Source organism: Salmo trutta, chromosome 24 (assembly GCF_901001165.1).
Source record: "Salmo trutta chromosome 24, fSalTru1.1, whole genome shotgun sequence".
Taxonomy (NCBI): domain Eukaryota; kingdom Metazoa; phylum Chordata; class Actinopteri; order Salmoniformes; family Salmonidae; genus Salmo; species Salmo trutta.
The window spans coordinates 39,459,967-39,481,104 of NC_042980.1; the positions used below are offsets into that span (position 1 = coordinate 39,459,967).

Genomic DNA, 21,138 nt, shown 5'->3' on the forward strand with positions numbered 1-21,138 from the left:
CCTATTCATGATAATTTATCCTTTGCCAATATAATCCATCCACCTGACAGGTGTGGCATCTCAAGAAACGGATTAAACAGCATGATCATTACACAGTTGGGGACAATAAAAGGCCACTTTAACCTGTTGGGGGTAGGGGGCAGTATTTACACGGCCGGATAAAAAACGTACCCGATTTAATCTGGTTATTGCTACTGCCCAGAAACTAGAATATGCATATAATTATTGGCTTTGGATAGAAAACACCCTAAAGTTTCTAAAACTGTTTGAATGGTGTCTGTGAGTATAACAGAACTCATATGGCAGGCAAAAACCTGAGAAGATTCCTTACAGGAAGTGGCCTGTCTGACCATTCCTTGAGCTTCTTGCCTCTGTTTATTGAAGACTGAGGATCTTTGCTGTAACGTGACACTTCCTACGGCTCCCATAGGCTCTCAGAAGGCGGGAAAAAGCTGAATGATGTCGAGGCAGCCCCAGGCTGAAACACATTTGCGCTTTTGGCAAGTGGGCGATCAGAGGACAATGGGCCATAGGCGTGTGCACGAGTCGACCCCGTGCTTTATTTTCTTTCGTCTTTTTACCTAAACGCAGATTCCCGGTCGGAATATTATCGCTTTTTTACGAGAAAAATTGCATAAAAATTGATTTTAAACAGCGGTTGACATGCTTCGAAGTTCGGTAATGGAATATTTAGAAATTATTTGTCACGAAATGCGTCGTGCTCGTCACCCTTCTTTACCCTTTCGGATAGTGTCTTGAACGCACGAACAAAACGCCGCTGTTTGGATATAACAATGGATTATTTGGGACCAAACCAACATTTGTTATTGAAGTAGAAGTCCTGGGAGTGCATTCTGACGAAGAACACCAAAGGTAATCAAACTTTTCTAATAGTAAATCGGAGTTTGGTGAAGGCTAAACTTGCTGGGTGTCTAAATAGCTAGCCCTGTGATGCCGGGCTATCTACTTAGAATATTGCAAAATGTGCTTTCACCGAAAAGCTATTTTAAAATCGGACATATCGAGTGCATAGAGGAGTTCTGTATCTATAATTCTTAAAATAATTGTTATGCTTTTTGTGAACGTTTATCGTGAGTAATTTAGTACATTTTTAGTAAATTCACCGGAAGTTTGCGGGGGGTATGCTAGTTCTGAACGTCACATGCTAATGTAAAAAGCTGTTTTTTGATATAAATATGAACTTGATTGAACAAAACATGCATGTATTGTATAACATAATGTCCTAGGGTTGTCATCTGATGAAGATCATCAAAGGTTAGTGCTGCATTTAGCTGTCTTCTGGGTTTTTGTGACATTATATGCTAGCTTGAAAAATGGGTGTCTGATTATTTCTGGCTGGGTACTCTGCTGACATAATGTAATGTTTTGCTTTCGTTGTAAAGCCTTTTTGAAATCGGACAGTGTGGTTAGATTAACGAGAGTCTTGTCTTTAAAATGGTGTAAAATAGTCATATGTTTGAGAAATTGAAGTAATAGCAATTCTAAGATATTTGAATAACGCGCCACAGGATTCCACTGGCTGTTACGTAGGTGGGACAATTTCGTCCCGCCGACCCTAGAGAGGTTAAAATGTGCAGTTTTGTCACTCAACACAATGCCACCAATGTCTCAAATTGAGGGAGTGTGCAATTGACATGCTGACTGCAGGAATGTCCACCAGAGTTTCTGCCAGAGAATTGAATGTTCATTTCTCTACCATAAGTTGCCTCCAAGTTGTTTTTAGAGAATTTGGCAGTACGTCCAACCGGCCTCACAGCCGCAGACCACCATCCCATGACCTCCACATCCAGCTTCTTCACCCGTGGGCTATTTCTGTCTGTAATATAGCCCTTTTGTGGGGGAAAACTCATTTTGATTGGCTGGGCCTGACTCTCCAGTGAGTAAGCCTATGCCCTCCCAGGCTGTGCCCCTGCCCAGTCACATGAAATCCATATACTAGGGCCTAATTCATTCATTTCAATTGACTGATTTCCTTACATGAACTGTAACTCAGTAAAATCTTTGAAATTGTTGCATGTTGCGTTTCTATTTTTATTCAGTATAATATGAGAACAGGCTATGTAAATGAATGAGGTAATTAAACAGGTGTACTTGCCGCTCCACAGACCTTGGATGGTGGCTAGGGTGCTGTTGCTCAACATGGCGGGGTTCAGAGCCCCTCCCAGCCCCCCTGGAGCCAAGCTCAGCAAGGCCCCCCTACACACAGAGTAAGAAAGCAGGAGAGATTAAAAATCATTCTGATTCCTCCTTCAATGCCTGAGATTGTGATGATCATATGCTACTATTAATACTATGATTATTCAAAACGTTTTGACTATTCACAAATACTATTGAAAGATTATATTTCATTATATAATTCTGCATTCCAGATATAGCATGAGGACAGCCCTTCCTGTAGTTTCATATGTGCTGTGATCAGACCCTGCGCCGATATCCCCTCCCCATCCTACTCACCCAGGAGTGAACTGCGATGACGCCATAAGTCCTTGGTTAAGCCCGGCCATGGCAGCGAAACTAGTGCTGGTGGGTAACTGGGCGGCGCCTTGCAGGGCGGCCGACAGGCCCAGTCCAGCCACCATCACCTGACCCGTCCCCAGAGTGGTCGCTAGGGACGACGGTGCCTGCGTGACCACCGTGTGCTCCTGGGTTCCGCCCGTCTCCGCCGCCGTGGTCTGGAGGGCCGTGGGGGAGGGGCTTAGCGATGGGGAGCTGGTCACCGCAGTAACCATGGGTGCCGTGGAGATGACGGATGCCGTGTTTGTGGTCGCTCCTATGGTCGTGCCTGGGACAGAACGGAAGGCTGGTGTTTAGTATTTCAGGACCAGAAGATTGCTTGATTCCTAGCTAAATATGATCCTGTCCTGCCCCTGCCCCTGTGCACCTGTGAAGGTCAGGCCAGACACGCTGCTGCTGCTGAGAGGCATCACTGGGTTTACAGTCAGTGTGGTCGGTGTGTTACTGGTCACAAGGCTGGCCGTACTGGCCACCTGCAACAGGGAAGGAGAGGGGTTGAACCCGGAATAGGAAAAAACACTTTGCGTGTGTGTGTGTGTGTGTGTGTGTGTGTGTGTGTGTGTGTGTGTGTGTGTGTGTGTGGTACATGCCAGTGTGTGTTGTCCATACCAGGGGGATCGTAGGGGTGAAGATGGTTTTGATGGGGCTGCTGCCTGTCCCTGTGTTGCTGTATCCACCGCTGGGGGGGTTGATCCTCTTCTCTTTCTGCCGGCGGTTACAGAACCAAACCCGGATCACCTCCTTCTCCATGTTGAGCTGGTCGGCGATCATGGTGATCTCCTCAGAGGTAGGTTTTTGGTTCTGCTTGAAGAGGGCAAAACCCCAGGGATTCCCTTTCAGTATGGGGCAGTTCCTGAGAGATAATCTAGAATATGAAATGTCACTCACTTCCAGAAATCTCTTTTCTAAGGCCAAGCGGATGTTGGTCTCGATGCTGGTCCTCTTCTTGCGTCGGCGGTTCAGCCCCTCCATACCCAGGCCAGGGGAGCCCAGGGCGCTGGGGCTGGACAGGGCCTGGTCAGATGACAGGTTGTCTGCATAAACAGCACCGCGACAAAGGACAGGGACAAAGGTAAAGACCAGGTACGTTTACGTACACAATACAGTACACAATCCAGTACACACACAGGGCTGGCGGTCAGCTCAGGGACAAACCTGCATCGTTGAGCCACTTCTCCAGCAGTGGCTTCAGCTTGCACATGTTCTTAAAGCTGAGGTTCAAGGCCTCGAAGCGGGAGATGGTGGTCTGGCTGAAGTCGTTACCGTAAAGCTTGCCCATGGCCAGGCCAACATCTCCCTGGAGGAGACAGAGACAGCTCTGCTGTTATCATACAAACATACACACACACCTTCCTACAGCTCCCTGACAACCCAACCACACACACACCTTCCTACATCTCCCTGACAACCCCAACCACACACACACACCTTCCTACAGCTCCCTGACAACCCCAACCACACACACACACCTTCCTACATCTCCCTGACAACCCCAACCACACACACACACACACACCTTCCTACAGCTCCCTGACAACCCCAACCACACACACACCTTCCTACATCTCCCTGACAACCCCAACCACACACACACACACACACACCTTCCTACAGCTCCCTGACAACCCCAACCACACACACACACCTTCCTACATCTCCCTGACAACCCCAACCACACACACACACACCTTCCTACAGCTCCCTGACAACCCCAACCACACACACACACACACAGACACACACCTTCCTACAGCTCCCTGACAACCCCAACCACACACACACACCTTCCTACAGCTCCCTGACAACCCCAACCACACACACACACACACAGACACACACCTTCCTACAGCTCCCTGACAACCCCAACCACACACACACACACACACACACACACACCTTCCTACAGCTCCCTGACAACCCCAACCACACACACACACCTTCCTACAGCTCCCTGACAACCCCAACCACACACACACACCTTCCTACAGCTCCCTGACAACCCCAACCACACACACACACCTTCCTACAGCTCCCTGACAACCCCAACCACACACACACACACACCTTCCTACAGCTCCCTGACAACCCCAACCACACACACACACACACACACACACACACACACACACACACACACACACACACACACACACACACACACACACACACACACACACACACACACACCTTCCTACAGCTCCCTGACAACCCCAACCACACACACACCTTCCTACAGCTCCTTGACAACTCCAACCACACACCCACCTGTGTGAAGCCCAGTTTGATGCGTCTCTGTTTGAAAGTCTTGGCAAACTGTTCCAGCTCCTCCAGGTCACTGGGCTCCTCCAGACTGGGCGTGGCCAGGCGTTTAGGGGGCGAGGTCTGGCTGTGGGACAGAGGCTGGATGGGCGTGGCTGCTATCGTGCGGGTCGGAGTCGCTGGCTACAAGACGGGAGATGGGGTGCGTATGGGGTTAGACAAACTAAACATGGTTTAAAGTTGAAAGGTTTGAAACATGGGAGCTGTATCTGTAGTGTCTGACCTGTGTGGCGAGTGTGATGCTGGGATGAGTCTGCAGGAGGTTGGCTTGGCTTTGAGGTAGTTGAGTTAGAAGACTCTGGCCTTGCAGGAGACCTGTTGAGGGAATCATGGAGAACTTTTAAGAGGCATAAAGGGAGGGTGAGATTATATGTGTGCGTGCCTGTGTTCGTGTGTGTTCGTGTGTGTGTGTGTGTGTGTGTGTGTGTGTGTGTGTGTGTGTGTGTGTGTGTGTGTGTGTAGTACATACTCTGCTGGCCCTGCGGCGACTGTGAGATGATGAACTGGCCAGGCTGCAGTTGGGTGGCGATGTGGTGGCCAGGCTGAACCAGGACAAACTGGGGCATGGTCAGGTTCTGCTGCTGCAGCTGTTGTAACTGCTGAAAGTCCTCACACACATACACACCAGGAGAGGAGCACACATTACTACAGGTATACACAATTACTTCATGCTGTTGTTGTTCATCTCACACAAACATGGAGCCCTCGTATCTAGAGGTAAAACAGTATTAACAAGCAGGCTATAGTCCTACAGGTAAGAGTGTTACAGGGTTCCAAAGGTCTCCCTTCTAGCTTCATACTGCAGAGATAAACAGAGGAAGGTTCTCATCAAGTGTCCACAAGGAGATCAGGTTCTAATGTACTTCAGGTAAAACCACACTCATTCCTACCACACTGTCTTACAGATGTACCACTACAGTTACATTACACAGGTCCAGTCATTCATGTAACAGTGATATAAAGGTGTACTACAGGTAGGTAACTGCTGAAGGTCGCCATCTCATACGGGTATCCCAGCTGGCTTAGCTGGCCTGGAAGATGGGTAGAACCAGAGGGAATCTGAGGGGGAACGATGTTAACATTACCTCCAGAGCTCAATGGTTCCTGCATATTCAATTCATGATGACACTGTGGTTGGTATATGATATATAGTGGGACAGTATTGGGTTTGACATCATTACATCGTTTTAATTGATTTCACACCCCATTCTAGAGGTAGCAGGATACTCTGCCCCCTGCAGATTCCGTCTAGCCCTAGTGATGATGTGGTGTGTGTGTGTGTGTGTGTGTGTGTGTGTGTGTGTGTGTGTGTGTGTGTGTGTGTGTGTGTGTGTGTGTGTGTGTGTGTGTGTGTGTGTGTGTGTGTATCTCTTACAGAGGTGATCTGGATGGGCTGGGACAGGGGCAGTTGTGTGATGGGGGTGGCTGCAGAGGCAGAGATGCTTGCCCCCGTAGTGCTGCTCTGCTGGCTGGCTGACTGCTGCTGCATGGCTGCTGCTAGGAGCTGGGCCTGGGCCTGCTGCAACAACAACTGCTGCTGCGCTGGAGACAGGGTCAACTAGAGAGAGGAGCGGGGGAGGAGCGGGGGAGAGGAGAGGAGGACGTAAGACAGAGAGGGGGAAGGAGGGGGAGAGAGAGCGAGAGGAGGACATGGTAGAGTGGGAGAGGAGAGGAGGAGGAAAGGAGGGGGGCAGAGAGAGAGGGAGATAGAAAGCGAAAGATGACGTATTGTGGAGAGAGGGTAGAGAGAGAGGGTAGAGCGAGAGGGTAGAGAGAGAGGGTAGAGCGAGAGGGTAGAGAGAGAGGGTAGAGAGAGAGGGTAGAGAGAGAGGGTAGAGAGAGAGGGTAGAGAGAGAGGGTAGAGCGAGAGGGTAGAGAGAGAGGGTAGAGCGAGAGGGTAGAGAGAGAGGGTAGAGAGAGAGGGTAGAGCGGTGTGAGAAATAAAGAGAGACAGCAGGGAAGAAGAGAAACAGTAGGTTGTCCTAACTATTCTTTTCAAAAGTCAAAGGATTTTCATGTTTCAAATGAATACAACATCAAGCAGTACATGTGATGCAGTGACAGCGTGTCCAGGGGCCAAGAGATGGAGAGAGGAAAGGACTCATGCTTTTGGACAGAAGATGACTTTGCTGTGAAGCCTTACTGGATGAAGACGTCACAGCCACTGGCTGTCTGACCCTCAGTTCACATGTGAGGGCATGCTGGCAATGTGACAGCAACAGAATGATCACAGATCAGCATGACGCCTGGGCTCACACACACACACACACACACACACACAGACGGTACCAGGGTGATGTGTGTCAGGGGAGTTGACATGATCTGCATGCACAAGCAGGTTACATCACAATACTCTTAAAACAGCTCCTCCCTTCCACACTGATCATAGCAGGAATGAATGGAATGCATATGATAGGTAGATCAATTCCCATCCAATCTTTATATGGATCACTAGTCACTAAGGAGAGGAAACAAGGAAAATAGTATTTGGACATAACACCATCTCTCTCTGTGTGTGTGTGTGTTCTTCTCTTTATCAGCCCTGATCCAAGAACAGTGAAACAATCATGGTGGACGATGCCTACTGGGCATTTGCTGTTCTTTCAGATCAGTGCAGATGAGGGAGAGGAGACGAGAAGGCCATAGAGATCCATCACATTACAGACAGACAGACAGATGAACTGACAGGCAAGCAGGCAGGCAGACAGCATGCCACTTACTCCAGCTATCTGTCCCCCAGCCAGCATGAGCTGGGCCTGAGGCAGCACGCCCTGCTGGACGGAGGTTGGAATTGCACCCGAGTCTTCTGACTTGGACTAGAAGCAGAGTACAACCTTATATAGGATAACCTCATGTTTTATTTATTTAATATAGATAAGATGAACCTCCCCATAGATAAGATGAACCTCCCCATAGATAAGATGATTCTCCCCATAGATAAGATGAACCTCCCCATAGATAAGATGAACCTCCCCACAGATAAGATGAACCTCCCCACAGATAAGATGAACCTCCCCACAGATAAGATGAACCTCCCCATAGATAAGATGAACCTCCCCATAGATAAGATGAACCTCCCCATAGATAAGATGAACCTCCCCATAGATAAGATGAATCTCCTATAGATAAGATGAACCTCCCCATAGATAAGATGAACCTCCCCATAGATAAGATGAACCTCCCCATAGATAAGATGAACCTCCCCATAGATAAGATGAACCTCCCCATAGATAAGATGAACCTCCCCATAGATAAGATGAACCTCCCCATAGATAAGATGAACCTCCCCATAGATAAGATGAACCTCCCTATAGATAAGATGAACCTCCTATAGATAAGATGAATCTCCCCATAGATAAGATGAACCTCCCCATAGATAAGATGAACCTCCCCATAGATAAGATGAACCTCCCCATAGATAAGATGAACCTCCCCATAGATAAGATGAACCTCCCCACAGATAAGATGAACCTCCCCACAGATAAGATGAACCTCCCCACAGATAAGATGAACCTCCCCATAGATAAGATGAACCTCCCCATAGATAAGATGAACCTCCCCATAGATAAGATGAACCTCCCCATAGATAAGATGAACCTCCCCATAGATAAGATGAATCTCCTATAGATAAGATGAACCTCCCCATAGATAAGATGAACCTCCCCATAGATAAGATGAACCTCCCCATAGATAAGATGAACCTCCCCATAGATAAGATGAACCTCCCCATAGATAAGATGAACCTCCCCATAGATAAGATGAACCTCCCCATAGATAAGATGAACCTCCCCATAGATAAGATGAACCTCCCCATAGATAAGATGAACCTCCCTATAGATAAGATGAACCTCCTATAGATAAGATGAATCTCCCCATAGATAAGATGAACCTCCCCATAGATAAGATGAACCTCCCCATAGATAAGATGAACCTCCTATAGATAAGATGAACCTCCCCATAGATAAGATGAACCTCCCCATAGATAAGATGAACCTCCCCATAGATAAGATGAACCTCCCCATAGATAAGATGAACCTCCCCTTAGATAAGATGAACCTCCCCATAGATAAGATGAACCTCCCCATAGATAAGATGAACCTCCCTATAGATAAGATGAACCTCCTATAGATAAGATGAACCTCCTATAGATAAGATGAATCTCCCCATAGATAAGATGAACCTCCCCATAGATAAGATGAACCTCCCCATAGATAAGATGAACCTCCTATAGATAAGATGAACCTCCCCATAGATAAGATGAACCTCCCCATAGATAAGATGAACCTCCCCATAGATAAGATGAACCTCCCCATAGATAAGATGAACCTCCCCTTAGATAAGATGAACCTCCCCATAGATAAGATGAACCTCCCCATAGATAAGATGAACCTCCCCATAGATAAGATGAACCTCCCCACAGATAAGATGAACCTCCCCACAGATAAGATGAACCTCCCCACAGATAAGATGAACCTCCCCATAGATAAGATGAACCTCCCCATAGATAAGATGAACCTCCCCATAGATAAGATGAACCTCCCCATAGATAAGATGAACCTCCCCATAGATAAGATGAATCTCCTATAGATAAGATGAACCTCCCCATAGATAAGATGAACCTCCCCATAGATAAGATGAACCTCCCCATAGATAAGATGAACCTCCCCATAGATAAGATGAACCTCCCCATAGATAAGATGAACCTCCCCATAGATAAGATGAACCTCCCCATAGATAAGATGAACCTCCCCATAGATAAGATGAACCTCCCTATAGATAAGATGAACCTCCTATAGATAAGATGAATCTCCCCATAGATAAGATGAACCTCCCCATAGATAAGATGAACCTCCCCATAGATAAGATGAATCTCCTATAGATAAGATGAACCTCCCCATAGATAAGATGAACCTCCCCATAGATAAGATGAACCTCCCCATAGATAAGATGAACCTCCCCATAGATAAGATGAACCTCCCCTTAGATAAGATGAACCTCCCCATAGATAAGATGAACCTCCCCATAGATAAGATGAACCTCCCCATAGATAAGATGAACCTCCCCATAGATAAGATGAACCTCCCTATAGATAAGATGAACCTCCTATAGATAAGATGAATCTCCCCATAGATAAGATGAACCTCCCCATAGATAAGATGAACCTCCCCATAGATAAGATGAACCTCCCCATAGATAAGATGAACCTCCCCATAGATAAGATGAACCTCCCCATAGATAAGACGAACCTCCCCATAGATAAGATGAACCTCCCCATAGATAAGATGAACCTCCTATAGATAAGATGATACTCCCCATAGATAAGATGAACCTCCCAATAGATAAGATGAACCTCCCCATAGATAAGATGAACCTCCTATAGATAAGATGAACCTCCCCATAGATAAGATGAACCTCCCCATAGATAAGATGAACCTCCTATAGATAAGATGAACCTCCCATAGATAAGATGAACCTCCCCATAGATAAGATGAACCTCCCCATAGATAAGATGAACCTCCTATAGATAAGATGAACCTCCTATAGATAAGATGAACCTCCCCATAGATAAGATGAACCTCCCCATAGACAAGATGAACCTCCTATAGATAAGATGAACCTCCTATAGATAAGATGAACCTCCTATAGATAAGATGAACCTCCCCATAGATAAGATGAACCTCCCCATAGATAAGATGAACCTCCCCATAGATAAGATGAACCTCCCCATAGATAAGATGAACCTCCTATAGATAAGATGAACCTCCTATAGATAAGATGAACCTCCCCATAGATAAGATGAACCTCCCCATAGATAAGATGAACCTCCCCATAGATAAGATGAACCTCCCCATAGATAAGATGAACCTCCTATAGATAAGATGAACCTCCCCATAGATAAGATGAACCTCCCCATAGATAAGATGAACCTCCCATAGATAAGATGAACCTCCCCATAGATAAGATGAACCTCCCCATAGATAAGATGAACCTCCCCATAGATAAGATGAACCTCCTATAGATAAGATGAACCTCCCCATAGATAAGATGAACCTCCCCATAGATAAGATGAACCTCCCCATAGATAAGATGAACCTCCCCATAGATAAGATGAACCTCCTATAGATAAGATGAACCTCCCCATAGATAAGATGAACCTCCCCATAGATAAGATGAACCTCCCTATAGATAAGATGAACCTCCCCATAGATAAGATGAACCTCCTATAGATAAGATGAACCTCCCCATAGATAAGATGAACCTCCCCATAGATAAGATGAACCTCCCCATAGATAAGATGAACCTCCTATAGATAAGATGAACCTCCCCATAGATAAGATGAACCTCCCCATAGATAAGATGAACCTCCCCATAGATAAGATGAACCTCCCCATAGATAAGATGAACCTCCTATAGATAAGATGAACCTCCTATAGATAAGATAAACCTCCCCATAGATAAGATGAACCTCCCTATAGATAAGATGAACCTCCCCATAGATAAGATGAACCTCCCCATAGATAAGATGAATCTCCCCATAGATAAGATGAACCTCCCCATAGATAAGATGAACCTCCCCATAGATAAGATGAACCTCCCCATAGATAAGATGAATCTCCCCATAGATAAGATGAACCTCCTATAGATAAGATGAACCTCCTATAGATAAGATGAACCTCCCCATAGATAAGATGAACCTCCCCATAGATAAGATGAAACTCCCCATAGATAAGATGAACCTCCCCATAGATAAGATGAACCTCCTATAGATAAGATGAACCTCCCATAGATAAGATGAACCTCCTATAGATAAGATGAACCTCCTATAGATAAGATGAACCTCCCCACAGATAAGATGAACCTCCCCATAGATAAGATGAACCTCCTATAGATAAGATGAACCTCCCCATAGATAAGATGAACCTCCCCATAGATAAGATGAACCTCCCCATAGATAAGATGAACCTCCTATAGATAAGATGAACCTCCTATAGATAAGATGAACCTCCTATAGATAAGATGAACCTCCTATAGGTAAGATGAACCTCCTATAGATAAGATGAACCTCCTATAGATAAGATGAACCTCCTATAGATAAGATGAACCTCCTATAGATAAGATAACCTTCCCAGAAGACATGTCATATAGAAACAGACCCATGATACAGTCAACTCCTGATAAGTGTAAACTCTGAGTGTAAACTCTGAGTGCAATACTGTTTTCCAGTCCCAATATATCTGCATTCTTTTACAACTGCATGTTGAGGTTTAGTCCAGTCTCGAGACGTTGTATTTATCACAAGTCGTCTGTTCACCGTACACCATATCGGTATGTTTTTAAATAAATAATGATGTTGACTGCTACTTATTGTATACAGACGCCAAATATCTAGTTGTCAGATTATTGATTAGAGAAAGACCCATACTTTACTTTTCACCCTTGGAGTGTAGAAGAAGTGGAAAAACATCTACACACCAAGACAAAACACACTCCCACTGACAGATATCCACAAACACAGGGTTTCAATACTAGGTAACCTATTGAAGGTATTGTCTTAACAGAAAATGATCCACAGAGAACAGCGAGAGGAAGAAGGGAGGGGGTGAGTGAAGAAGTTAATAAAAAAGAAAAAAAATGTTATGCAGTGCATGTGAATTCTGCATAGATTTGCATATTCTCCGCCATCTGTTTCCGAGCAACGGCAGAGCAGCTAATTAGCATACAGGGTTGATTAATCTGCCTTGTTCCTAGCCGATACCGAGAGCGCCTAACTCATTTAAATGCACTGTTCCTGTGTGTGTGTGTGTTTGTGTGTCGCTGTTACCTGTTGGAGGAGAGCCCGTGTGTGTGTTTGTGTGTCGCTGTTACCTGTTGGAGGAGAGCCCGTGTGTGTGTTTGTGTGTCGCTGTTACCTGTTGGAGGAGAGCCCGTGTGTGTGTTTGTGTGTCGCTGTTACCTGTTGGAGGAGAGCCCGTGTGTGTGTTTGTGTGTCGCTGTTACCTGTTGGAGGAGAGCCCGTGTGTGTGTTTGTGTGTCGCTGTTACCTGTTGGAGGAGAGCCCGTGTGTGTGTTTGTGTGTCGCTGTTACCTGTTGGAGGAGAGCCTGTGTGTGTGCGTTGGTGATTGCGCTTGTGGTCTGAACCGTCTGCCTCTGAAAGTCCAGTCCATTCGTTTGGATTTCTGAGAACAGAAAAGCAATCAAGTCATCAGACGAAGAAAAAAAAAAAAAAAAAAAAAAAAAACTCACCCCCCCTCAAATAGCACTCTCACCCCCCCTCACATAGCACTCTCACCCCCCCTCACCCCCCCTTCACATAGCACTCACCTCCCCACCCCCCCAACCCCAGTTTCACATAGCACTCTCTCACCCCCCCAGTTTCACATAGCACTCTCTCACCCCCCCAGTTTTCCATAGCACTCTCTCACCCCCCCAGTTTTCCATAGCACTCTCCCACCCCCCGTTTCACATAGCTCTCTCACCCCCCCTTTCACATAGCTCTCTCACCCCCCCTTCACATAGCACTCTCTCACCCCCCCAGTTTCACATAGCACTCTCACCCCCCCAGTTTCACATAGCACTCTCACCCCCCCAGTTTCACATAGCACTCTCACCCCCCCAGTTTCACATAGCACTCTCACCCCCCCAGTTTCACATAGCACTCTCACCCCCCCAGTTTCACATAGCTCTCTCACCCCCCCCAGTTTCACATAGCACTCTCTCACCCCCCCATAGCACTCTCACACACCCCCCCTTCACATAGCACTCTCTCACCCCCCCTTCACATAGCACTCTCTCACCCCCCCATAGCACTCTCCCACCCCCCCTTCACATAGCACTCTCTCACCCCCCCCCTCTCACCTCTCCAGTTTCACATAGCACTCTCTCACCCCCCCCAGTTTCACATAGCACTCTCTCACCCCCCCTCTCTCACCCCCCCAGTTTCACATAGCACTCTCTCACCCCCCCAGTTTCACATAGCACTCTCTCTCCCCCTTCACATAGCACTCTCTCACCCCCCCTTCACATAGCACTCTCTCACCCCCCCCTCTCTCACCCCCCCAGTTTCACATAGCACTCTCTCACCCCCCCAGTTTCACATAGCACTCACAAATCAACACGTGTGAAAATAATGCACACACTGACATAACACAAGCACTGAAGTAACACAAGCACCGCTTTTCCTTCCAGTTCTATGCTGCCAATGACTGGAGCGAACTACAAAAATCACTGAAGCTGGAGACTCATATCTCCCTCTCTAACTTTAAGCACCAGCTGTCAGAGCAGCACACAGATCACTGCACCTGTACATAGCCCATCTGTAAATAGCCCATCCAACTACCTCATCCCCATACTGTTATTTATTTATCTTGCTCCTTTGCACCCCAGTATTTCTACTTGCACATTCATCTTCTGCACATCTATCACTCCCGTGTTTAATTGCTATATTGTAATTATTTCGCCACTATGGCCTATTTATTGCCTTACCTCCCTTATCCTACCTCATTTGCACACACTGTATATAGACTTTTTCTATTGTACTATTGACTGCATGTTTGTTTATTCCATGTGTAACTCTGTGTTGTTGTTTGTGTCGAACTGCTTTGCTTTATCTTGGCCAGGTCGCAGTTGTAAATGAGAACTTATTCTCAACTAGCCTACCTGGTTAAATAAAGGTGAGAAAAAAAGTAGCCTCTAATTACAGCACAACAACAACTCACTGAACCTCTCACTGAACCTCTCACTGAACCTCTCACTGAACCTCTCACTGAACCTCTCACTGAACCTCTCACTGAACCTCTCACTGAACCTCTCACTGAACCTCTCACTGAACCTCCCACTGAACCTCCCACTGAACCTCTCACGCCATTAGGTTTCTCCACATACACACAGTGGGACAGGCATGGCTGTGTGCAGAGTGCAGACCCCGGCGTGTGTTCAGAGGGCAACAAAAAGGAGCAAAGGTTTTCAAACAGAAGACCATTACCTGAATTTATAGTCTAATGGTCAAGGTCCTTTTCATTTGTGACCAGTTGAAGGAGTTACAGACAGGCAGAGCAAAGCAGCAGCAGGTTACAGCAGGTAACTCACCTGTGTTTCCGTCCCCACTCTGACTCTCCATTCCACATTTACTCGTTTCCGACGCATTACTCATTCTAGAATCTGGAAGAGGCAGACAGAGAGAATTTTACTCAACGGTCATTGACCCTCTAAAAGCAACGCCCCCACCATCCCATCCCAAAACAGACCCTAAAGCCCACATCTTCTAAAGATCGGATGTCTTCTACCCTACTATAATGACACTAGACACATCCCACTCCTTCAACAGAGCATGATAATGTTTTTTAATAGGCTAAACACACACAGTAATGGAGCTCTACAATGCAACCATTTTACTTGCAATTGCTCCTAAATATTTAGCTGTGTGACCTGGAATTTTAATGTAGGAGCACCAGTGCGCCTTGAAAATACCTCCAATATTTTCCATTGTGCTCCTACATTTTTTCGTGTGCGCCTACATTTTCCAACTTATTAGAAAGCACCATTAAATACAGTGATAATCAACATCCTCAACCAAGCAAACGGCAAATAACAGAGACCCTGGAGCATGCGTTTACATCCATAAAAGCCCAGCAAGAGTACATTTTCCCCCCTTTTGACTTGGTCCTTGATGATCTCTCTCTCACATACACACATCCGCATGCACGCATACAAACACACACACACACACACACACACACTACATCGGACCCCACGACTCACCCACTTCTGGTGCCCCTTTATTTTCCAGCATGGTTGCATAAGCTAGAGGCAGCAGATAGGCTTGGTTCCGCCGGACAGACCCTCCGTCAGGCTGTCCAGTCGGCACACTGCCCCTCCCACTCCTCCCTCTCTGCTTTCCACTGGTCAGCGAGCAGTGTACAGTACAACCACAACCACACAGACCACTGCAGTCCAACGCACAACACTGAGATACAGCCTCAGTACTCCACGGAACCAAACAGCTCTTTTTCTCTCTCTCTACCTTCTTCTCTCTCTCTTTCCTTTCCAATGGTCTCCCTCTTCTTCTCCGACTCTCTCTGTCTCCTGTGTGCGCCAGGAGTGTCACGACTACTGGAAAAGTTCTCTCTCTCTCTCTCTTGCTCTCTCTCTGTCGAAGGAAAAATAAACGATTGCAGCTGGCAGCTCTCTCCCCCTCTCCTCTCTCTCCCCCCACTCTATAATGAAGTATAATCAGTATTCATCTGATTAAAGCAGTATGCAAATCAAGCCCTGCCTCGTTAGCGATGCAAGGCTTTGAAGTTCTGCGAGTGACTCGTTTCACACCGGGCTCTGAAAGCTGTCTGCATAATTTAAAACCACCATAAATATGTATTATCTCATTAGCATATTAATTGGATGGCTTTTTGGAGGATGATAAAAAAACAGGGGAATAGGAGAAGAAAAAAAGAGAGATGGCTCAAAACAGGCATACAGCGTAGGCGGGAGGGGAACATAAAAAAAACAATTACCAGCAGAATACAAGCAGCAGATTAATTAGCTAAGAGGGCCTGGTAAAAAGGATGAAAAACAACTTCCCAGAATTCACTGTGAGGATTCTGGGGCGGTGGTCTGGGAACGTTGGCATGGACAGGTGGAGGGCGCGAATAGAACTAATAGAATGTCTCGAACCACTGGTCCCAAACTCCCCCAGGAGACACAGAGACCAGGCCTGGCTATTAATGAGGGGTCTGTCATTACTGACGGACCCCTCGTGGCTATGGCATTCCACTCTGCACAACTACTGAGAGAAAGAGTGAGAGACAGAGAGAGAGAGAGAGAGAGAGAGAGAGAGAGAGAGAGAGAGAGAGAGAAGGAGAGAGAGAGAGAGAGAGAGAGAGAGAGAGAGAGAGAGAGAGAGAGAGGAGAGAGAGAGAGAGAGAGAGAGAGAGAAGGAGAGAGAAGGAGAGAGAGAGAGAGAGAGAGAGAGAGGAGAGAGAGAGAGAGAAGGGGGGCAACGGGTACTATCGGCTGTTTATGAAGCGTGGGAAGATTAGCATATTTAGATTAGCTTTAAATTCCATTAGATTCGTTTTTCGTGTTGAGCTGGCTTTTTCCCCCTCTCTCTTTTTAATTCAGCGTAGAAGAACATGCCTTGGAACATAACGTGGCGTGCAAGCAGGCACCCGACTGACAGAGTGAGGTGTCAAAGCAATGTTAGAATTAAATCTCAATTTTCTTCAGAAGGCCGATTTAGGCCAGGTTACAACACTTAAACCCTCTTTCTCAAAGCCACAGCAAGTATGTCTCAACCACCAAATCTCCTACAGTTTTGGGTGGATAGATCTCTGAAAAAGGGGGAGCCAACGTGTGGCATAGCCTTGCTCAGAGAATCCTCAACAGAAAACTAAACCTTCTTCTCTTTCCTGAGCTCCCCAACTACAACTATTCCAACCACTCCTTCACACCATTGACCAGGACGAACAGAGACTGAACAAGAGACATGACAAAGCAGACCTGAGGACAGTAGACTAACCAAACAGTAGCCATGCTGGGGCCTGTCCAGGACTAACCAAACAGTAGCCATGCTGGGGCCTGTCCAGGACTAACCAAACAGTAGCCATGCTGGGGCCTGTCCAGGACTAACCAAACAGTAGCCATGCTGGGGCCTGTCCAGGACTAACCAAACAGTAGCCATGCTGGGGCCTGTCCAGGACTAACCAAACAGTAGCCATGCTGGGGCCTGTCCAGGACTAACCAAACAGTAGCCATGCTGGGGCCTGTCCAGGACTAACCAAACAGTAGCCATGCTGGGGCCTGTCCAGGACTAACCAAACAGTAGCCATGCTGGGGCCTGTCCAGGACTGAGTCAAACAGTAGCCATGCTGGGGCCTGTCCAGGACTAACCAAACAGTAGCCATGCTAGGGCCTGTCCAGGACTAACCAAACAGTAGCCATGCTGGGGGCCTGTCCAGGACTAACCAAACAGTAGCCATGCTGGGGCCTGTCCAGGACTAACCAAACAGTAGCCATGCTGGGGCCTGTCCAGGACTAACCAAACAGTAGCCATGCTGGGGCCTGTCCAGGACTAACCAAACAGTAGCCATGCTGGGGCCTGTCCAGGACTAACCAAACAGTAGCCATGCTGGGGCCTGTCCAGGACTAACCAAACAGTAGCCATGCTGGGGCCTGTCCAGGACTAACCAAACAGTAGCCAGTGAGTCAAACAGTAGCCAGCATTAGCCTAGTTTGTTTGAGTACTTTTTCAGCCAAGGAAACTTATGGCTAAACATTCTCTTCAGAAGGCAGATTTAGGCCAGGTTACAACACTTAAACCCTCTTTCTCAAAGCCATAGCAAGTATGTCTCACCACCAACTCTCCAATGTTTTTCTCAACCAAAAAGGCCATATCAGGTCGTTGTTGCTAATGACTCAAATGTCCTGCATGGGTTCTCAGAAACTGGTTCAATTCAAATACTGGTTCAATTAGGGTGGAATATTGGTGCTTTGCCTCTGAATAAGCAGGCCTTGCAGAATATAATATTACCAATCAATACAACATGTAGGCCTACATTTGTGGATGGAAAAAATTATCTTAGAGATAACCAAGCTACAGAGACCCCATCTTCCTCCTTCCAAACCGGTACACTACTCTACCTCTCTTAAAGCCGAACAAAAAGAGAAAACAGAAGGGTTCAGAAACAAAAAGGGAAATATCAAAACACACATTAGAAGTAAGGAGAAAGACACTTTATTTAAAACGCAGTTGCTAGTGTCTTGCAAAACCCAAATGTGGAGCGTGAACAATGCATTATGCAAATATTTTAGCAGAGAGAATTTTAAATAGGTAACTCATTAGTGCGGTTTTATTGAGAGTGAATATAACGGAACAGTTAATGTGAACGGAGACATTCAACGTGACATGAGGGATAGCGAGCGCAGAATAATAAGTATATATTCAAATTCCACTGACATTTAACTTCACCCATGGTATGTAAGTCACGGCAACACTACAAGCTAAGTTCCCATTAATATCATAGTCGAGTTGAGCCTATGGGCCTAAACTACTTTGTTAGAACAGTACTTAGCATGTTACAGTGTCTGCGTTAAGGCATTTCACTGTTCTACAACTACAGTGACCAAATGTTTCTCCATTGGTCACAGGTAGGCTATCTGTTGGTAGGCTGGTGTAACTCACAAGTAACGACAGTTGTTACCCCCCCCCCCCCCCAAAAAAAAAATGACAGGAAATGGGGAGCTATAGAATGTGTGGAAAAGGCAGAGGCCTGAGTAAGGATGTGTCTGATCCTATCTATCATGTATTTCTGTCCTCACTTTTGAGTAGGCTAGCCCATTTCAAGCAGGGCTACTGGCAACCCTGATTAAAGTACCTTCTAAAAGATACCTGAACTACGCTATATATTTTCTCTAGCTATGCTATATTTGTTATTTGTACAAAAAACGAATTTAGTGGAAGAACTGTGCCAATGCCAACTTTGATAACAGAATTACAGTAAAATCCCCCTCAGGTTTTAATACGAGCACGTTGTTAAATATTTGCTCTGAATTAAAATTCAAAGATGTCTGCAGAAAGAATGGGGTGTCAGCTATGACATGGCACCTTGAGTTTGAAAAAATCCATTTTGGTTATTGAACTACAGTAAATGAAGTGGATTTACAACCGGAACGGAATTACGGTAACGGAATTACATGATGGGTCTCTAATTTGTACAACACAGAAATACATAATTCTGGATTTGAACGTTATTCTCCTCATGTTTCACAAGTTTCGCAGCAGAGCGCAGTAGAGTACAGTGCAGTACAGCAGAGTAGAGTAGAGTACAGTACAGTGGAATTCTGTAAAGCAGAGTATAATTCAGTACAGTACAATATACTCTACTGTACTATACTTTTCTTTACTGTACTACTGTATTCTACTCACTGTACTATCCAAACTTGTGAAACACAAGTCTATAAGTATAAGCATTTCGCTAAACTCGCAATAACGTCTGCTAACCATGTGTATGTGACCAATAAAATGTGATTTTGATTTGATAGGTTCAGATTTGGTCCAGTTCGGTCGTGGACAATAACATCAAGGCCAGGGTGGACTGACCAAATTTCTTCACCTTTTCAATGTCCATGGACATCCGGTGCTCAATGGGTGAGGATACTGGTTACAGTAAATGGAAAGTGAGGGGTCTCACAGGGTAGGTGTTAGAAACAGCTGGGAGAGGTGACATTAACCAGAGGGGGGGGAGAAAGAAAGAAAGAAAGAAAGAAAGAAAGAAAGAAAGAAAGAAAGAAGAGATAGAGATAGAGAAGAGATAGAGAAGAGATAGAGAAGAGAGAGAGAAGAGAGAGGGCAGACAAACTGTTTTAACACTTGGTTTGACCACCAGATGACAGAAACACAAAGAAAACAGTTATGAACTGAACATAACAGTATGCCAGTGGACATCAAACGCGATCAGAAATCACATCAAACACTTATCATCAAAACAGTATCATGCTTTTAAAACTCACCACACTGTGATCGATCAATTTGAAGAAAGAAGTTGAACAACAGGCTGAAACTGAGTGGAAAACATGGTCGTTGTGGACGTTGTTTCAAAGCCTAACAACGAAAAGGACAGCGCTTTCTAAGGTGATGATTCATTCAAAACACCCATATGCATATTAGAGCTTATACATATGTATATGAGCCCAAGCCCGGGGGAAAAAACTGAATTAAAATAATGACTATGCTGTTATACAATACATAGCCTTATCGCCTTCCGCGTATTACGCACACGGGGGGGAAAAAAACATTTAAAAAATAATGATAAAAGATTTAAGATGCCTTTGGTACATAATTGGTCTAGCTAGCCTATACTGCAAAATTAAACACATTCTAGTAATCACCTCTGAGTGTGGACTCAGTATTATGCTCACTGAATGGACTGGTTAACTTATGCTACGCACAAAACGTTTTATCCATGAGTCTGGGAGAGAACGTAGAGGCCTAGGCCATGATGTTGGTTCATTGATTGATTGTGCAGGGCGGCTTACGGAGTTAGTCTACAATCATAGTGAATTTGTATTTGATTTTGAATAGCCTAGTTAATAGCGCATTTTTTAATATTTGTTATAATTAATAGGCTGACACGTTACCTGTAGCTACAGAATGTCTCACCACTGTGCGTTTCCAGAACCTCCTCTCTCTGCTTTCTCCAGCGCACAGAGAGAGGGGCTGTCAACAGTTTAATGAAATATGTTTTGTTGTAAAAACATGTTACTATCGATTTCTCAAAAGATATTTCACTTGG

General features: G+C 45.7%; 1 protein-coding gene across 12 annotated transcripts in view; it reads right to left on the reverse strand.

The window, feature by feature from the left end:
* LOC115161280 (POU domain, class 2, transcription factor 1) overlaps positions 1-21,138 on the reverse strand; it is a 37,254-nt gene that overhangs the window by 7,504 nt on the left and 8,612 nt on the right. For 2 of the 12 annotated variants that reach the window (XR_003869227.1, XM_029712121.1), the window contains exons 1-15: positions 15,614-15,729; positions 14,942-15,013; positions 12,941-13,032; positions 7,575-7,670; positions 6,230-6,412; positions 5,827-5,913; positions 5,324-5,453; positions 5,078-5,169; positions 4,801-4,977; positions 3,691-3,832; positions 3,424-3,578; positions 3,145-3,339; positions 2,903-3,008; positions 2,476-2,803; positions 2,117-2,217 (exon numbers count right to left, since the gene is read on the reverse strand). Coding sequence is in view for 11 of the 12 variants with exons in the window: in XM_029712121.1 (XP_029567981.1) it covers positions 2,117-2,217; positions 2,476-2,803; positions 2,903-3,008; positions 3,145-3,339; positions 3,424-3,578; positions 3,691-3,832; positions 4,801-4,977; positions 5,078-5,169; positions 5,324-5,453; positions 5,827-5,913; positions 6,230-6,412; positions 7,575-7,670; positions 12,941-13,032; positions 14,942-15,013; positions 15,614-15,644 (1,987 nt within the window). In the remaining variant the exon portion in view is untranslated. Of the gene's footprint in view, positions 1-2,116; positions 2,218-2,475; positions 2,804-2,902; positions 3,009-3,144; positions 3,340-3,423; positions 3,579-3,690; positions 3,833-4,800; positions 4,978-5,077; positions 5,170-5,323; positions 5,454-5,826; positions 5,914-6,229; positions 6,413-7,574; positions 7,671-12,940; positions 13,033-14,941; positions 15,014-15,613; positions 15,735-21,138 lie in introns of those variants that run through there. The other 10 variants (XM_029712122.1, XM_029712124.1, XM_029712123.1 and 7 more) reach the window with 10 other exon arrangements.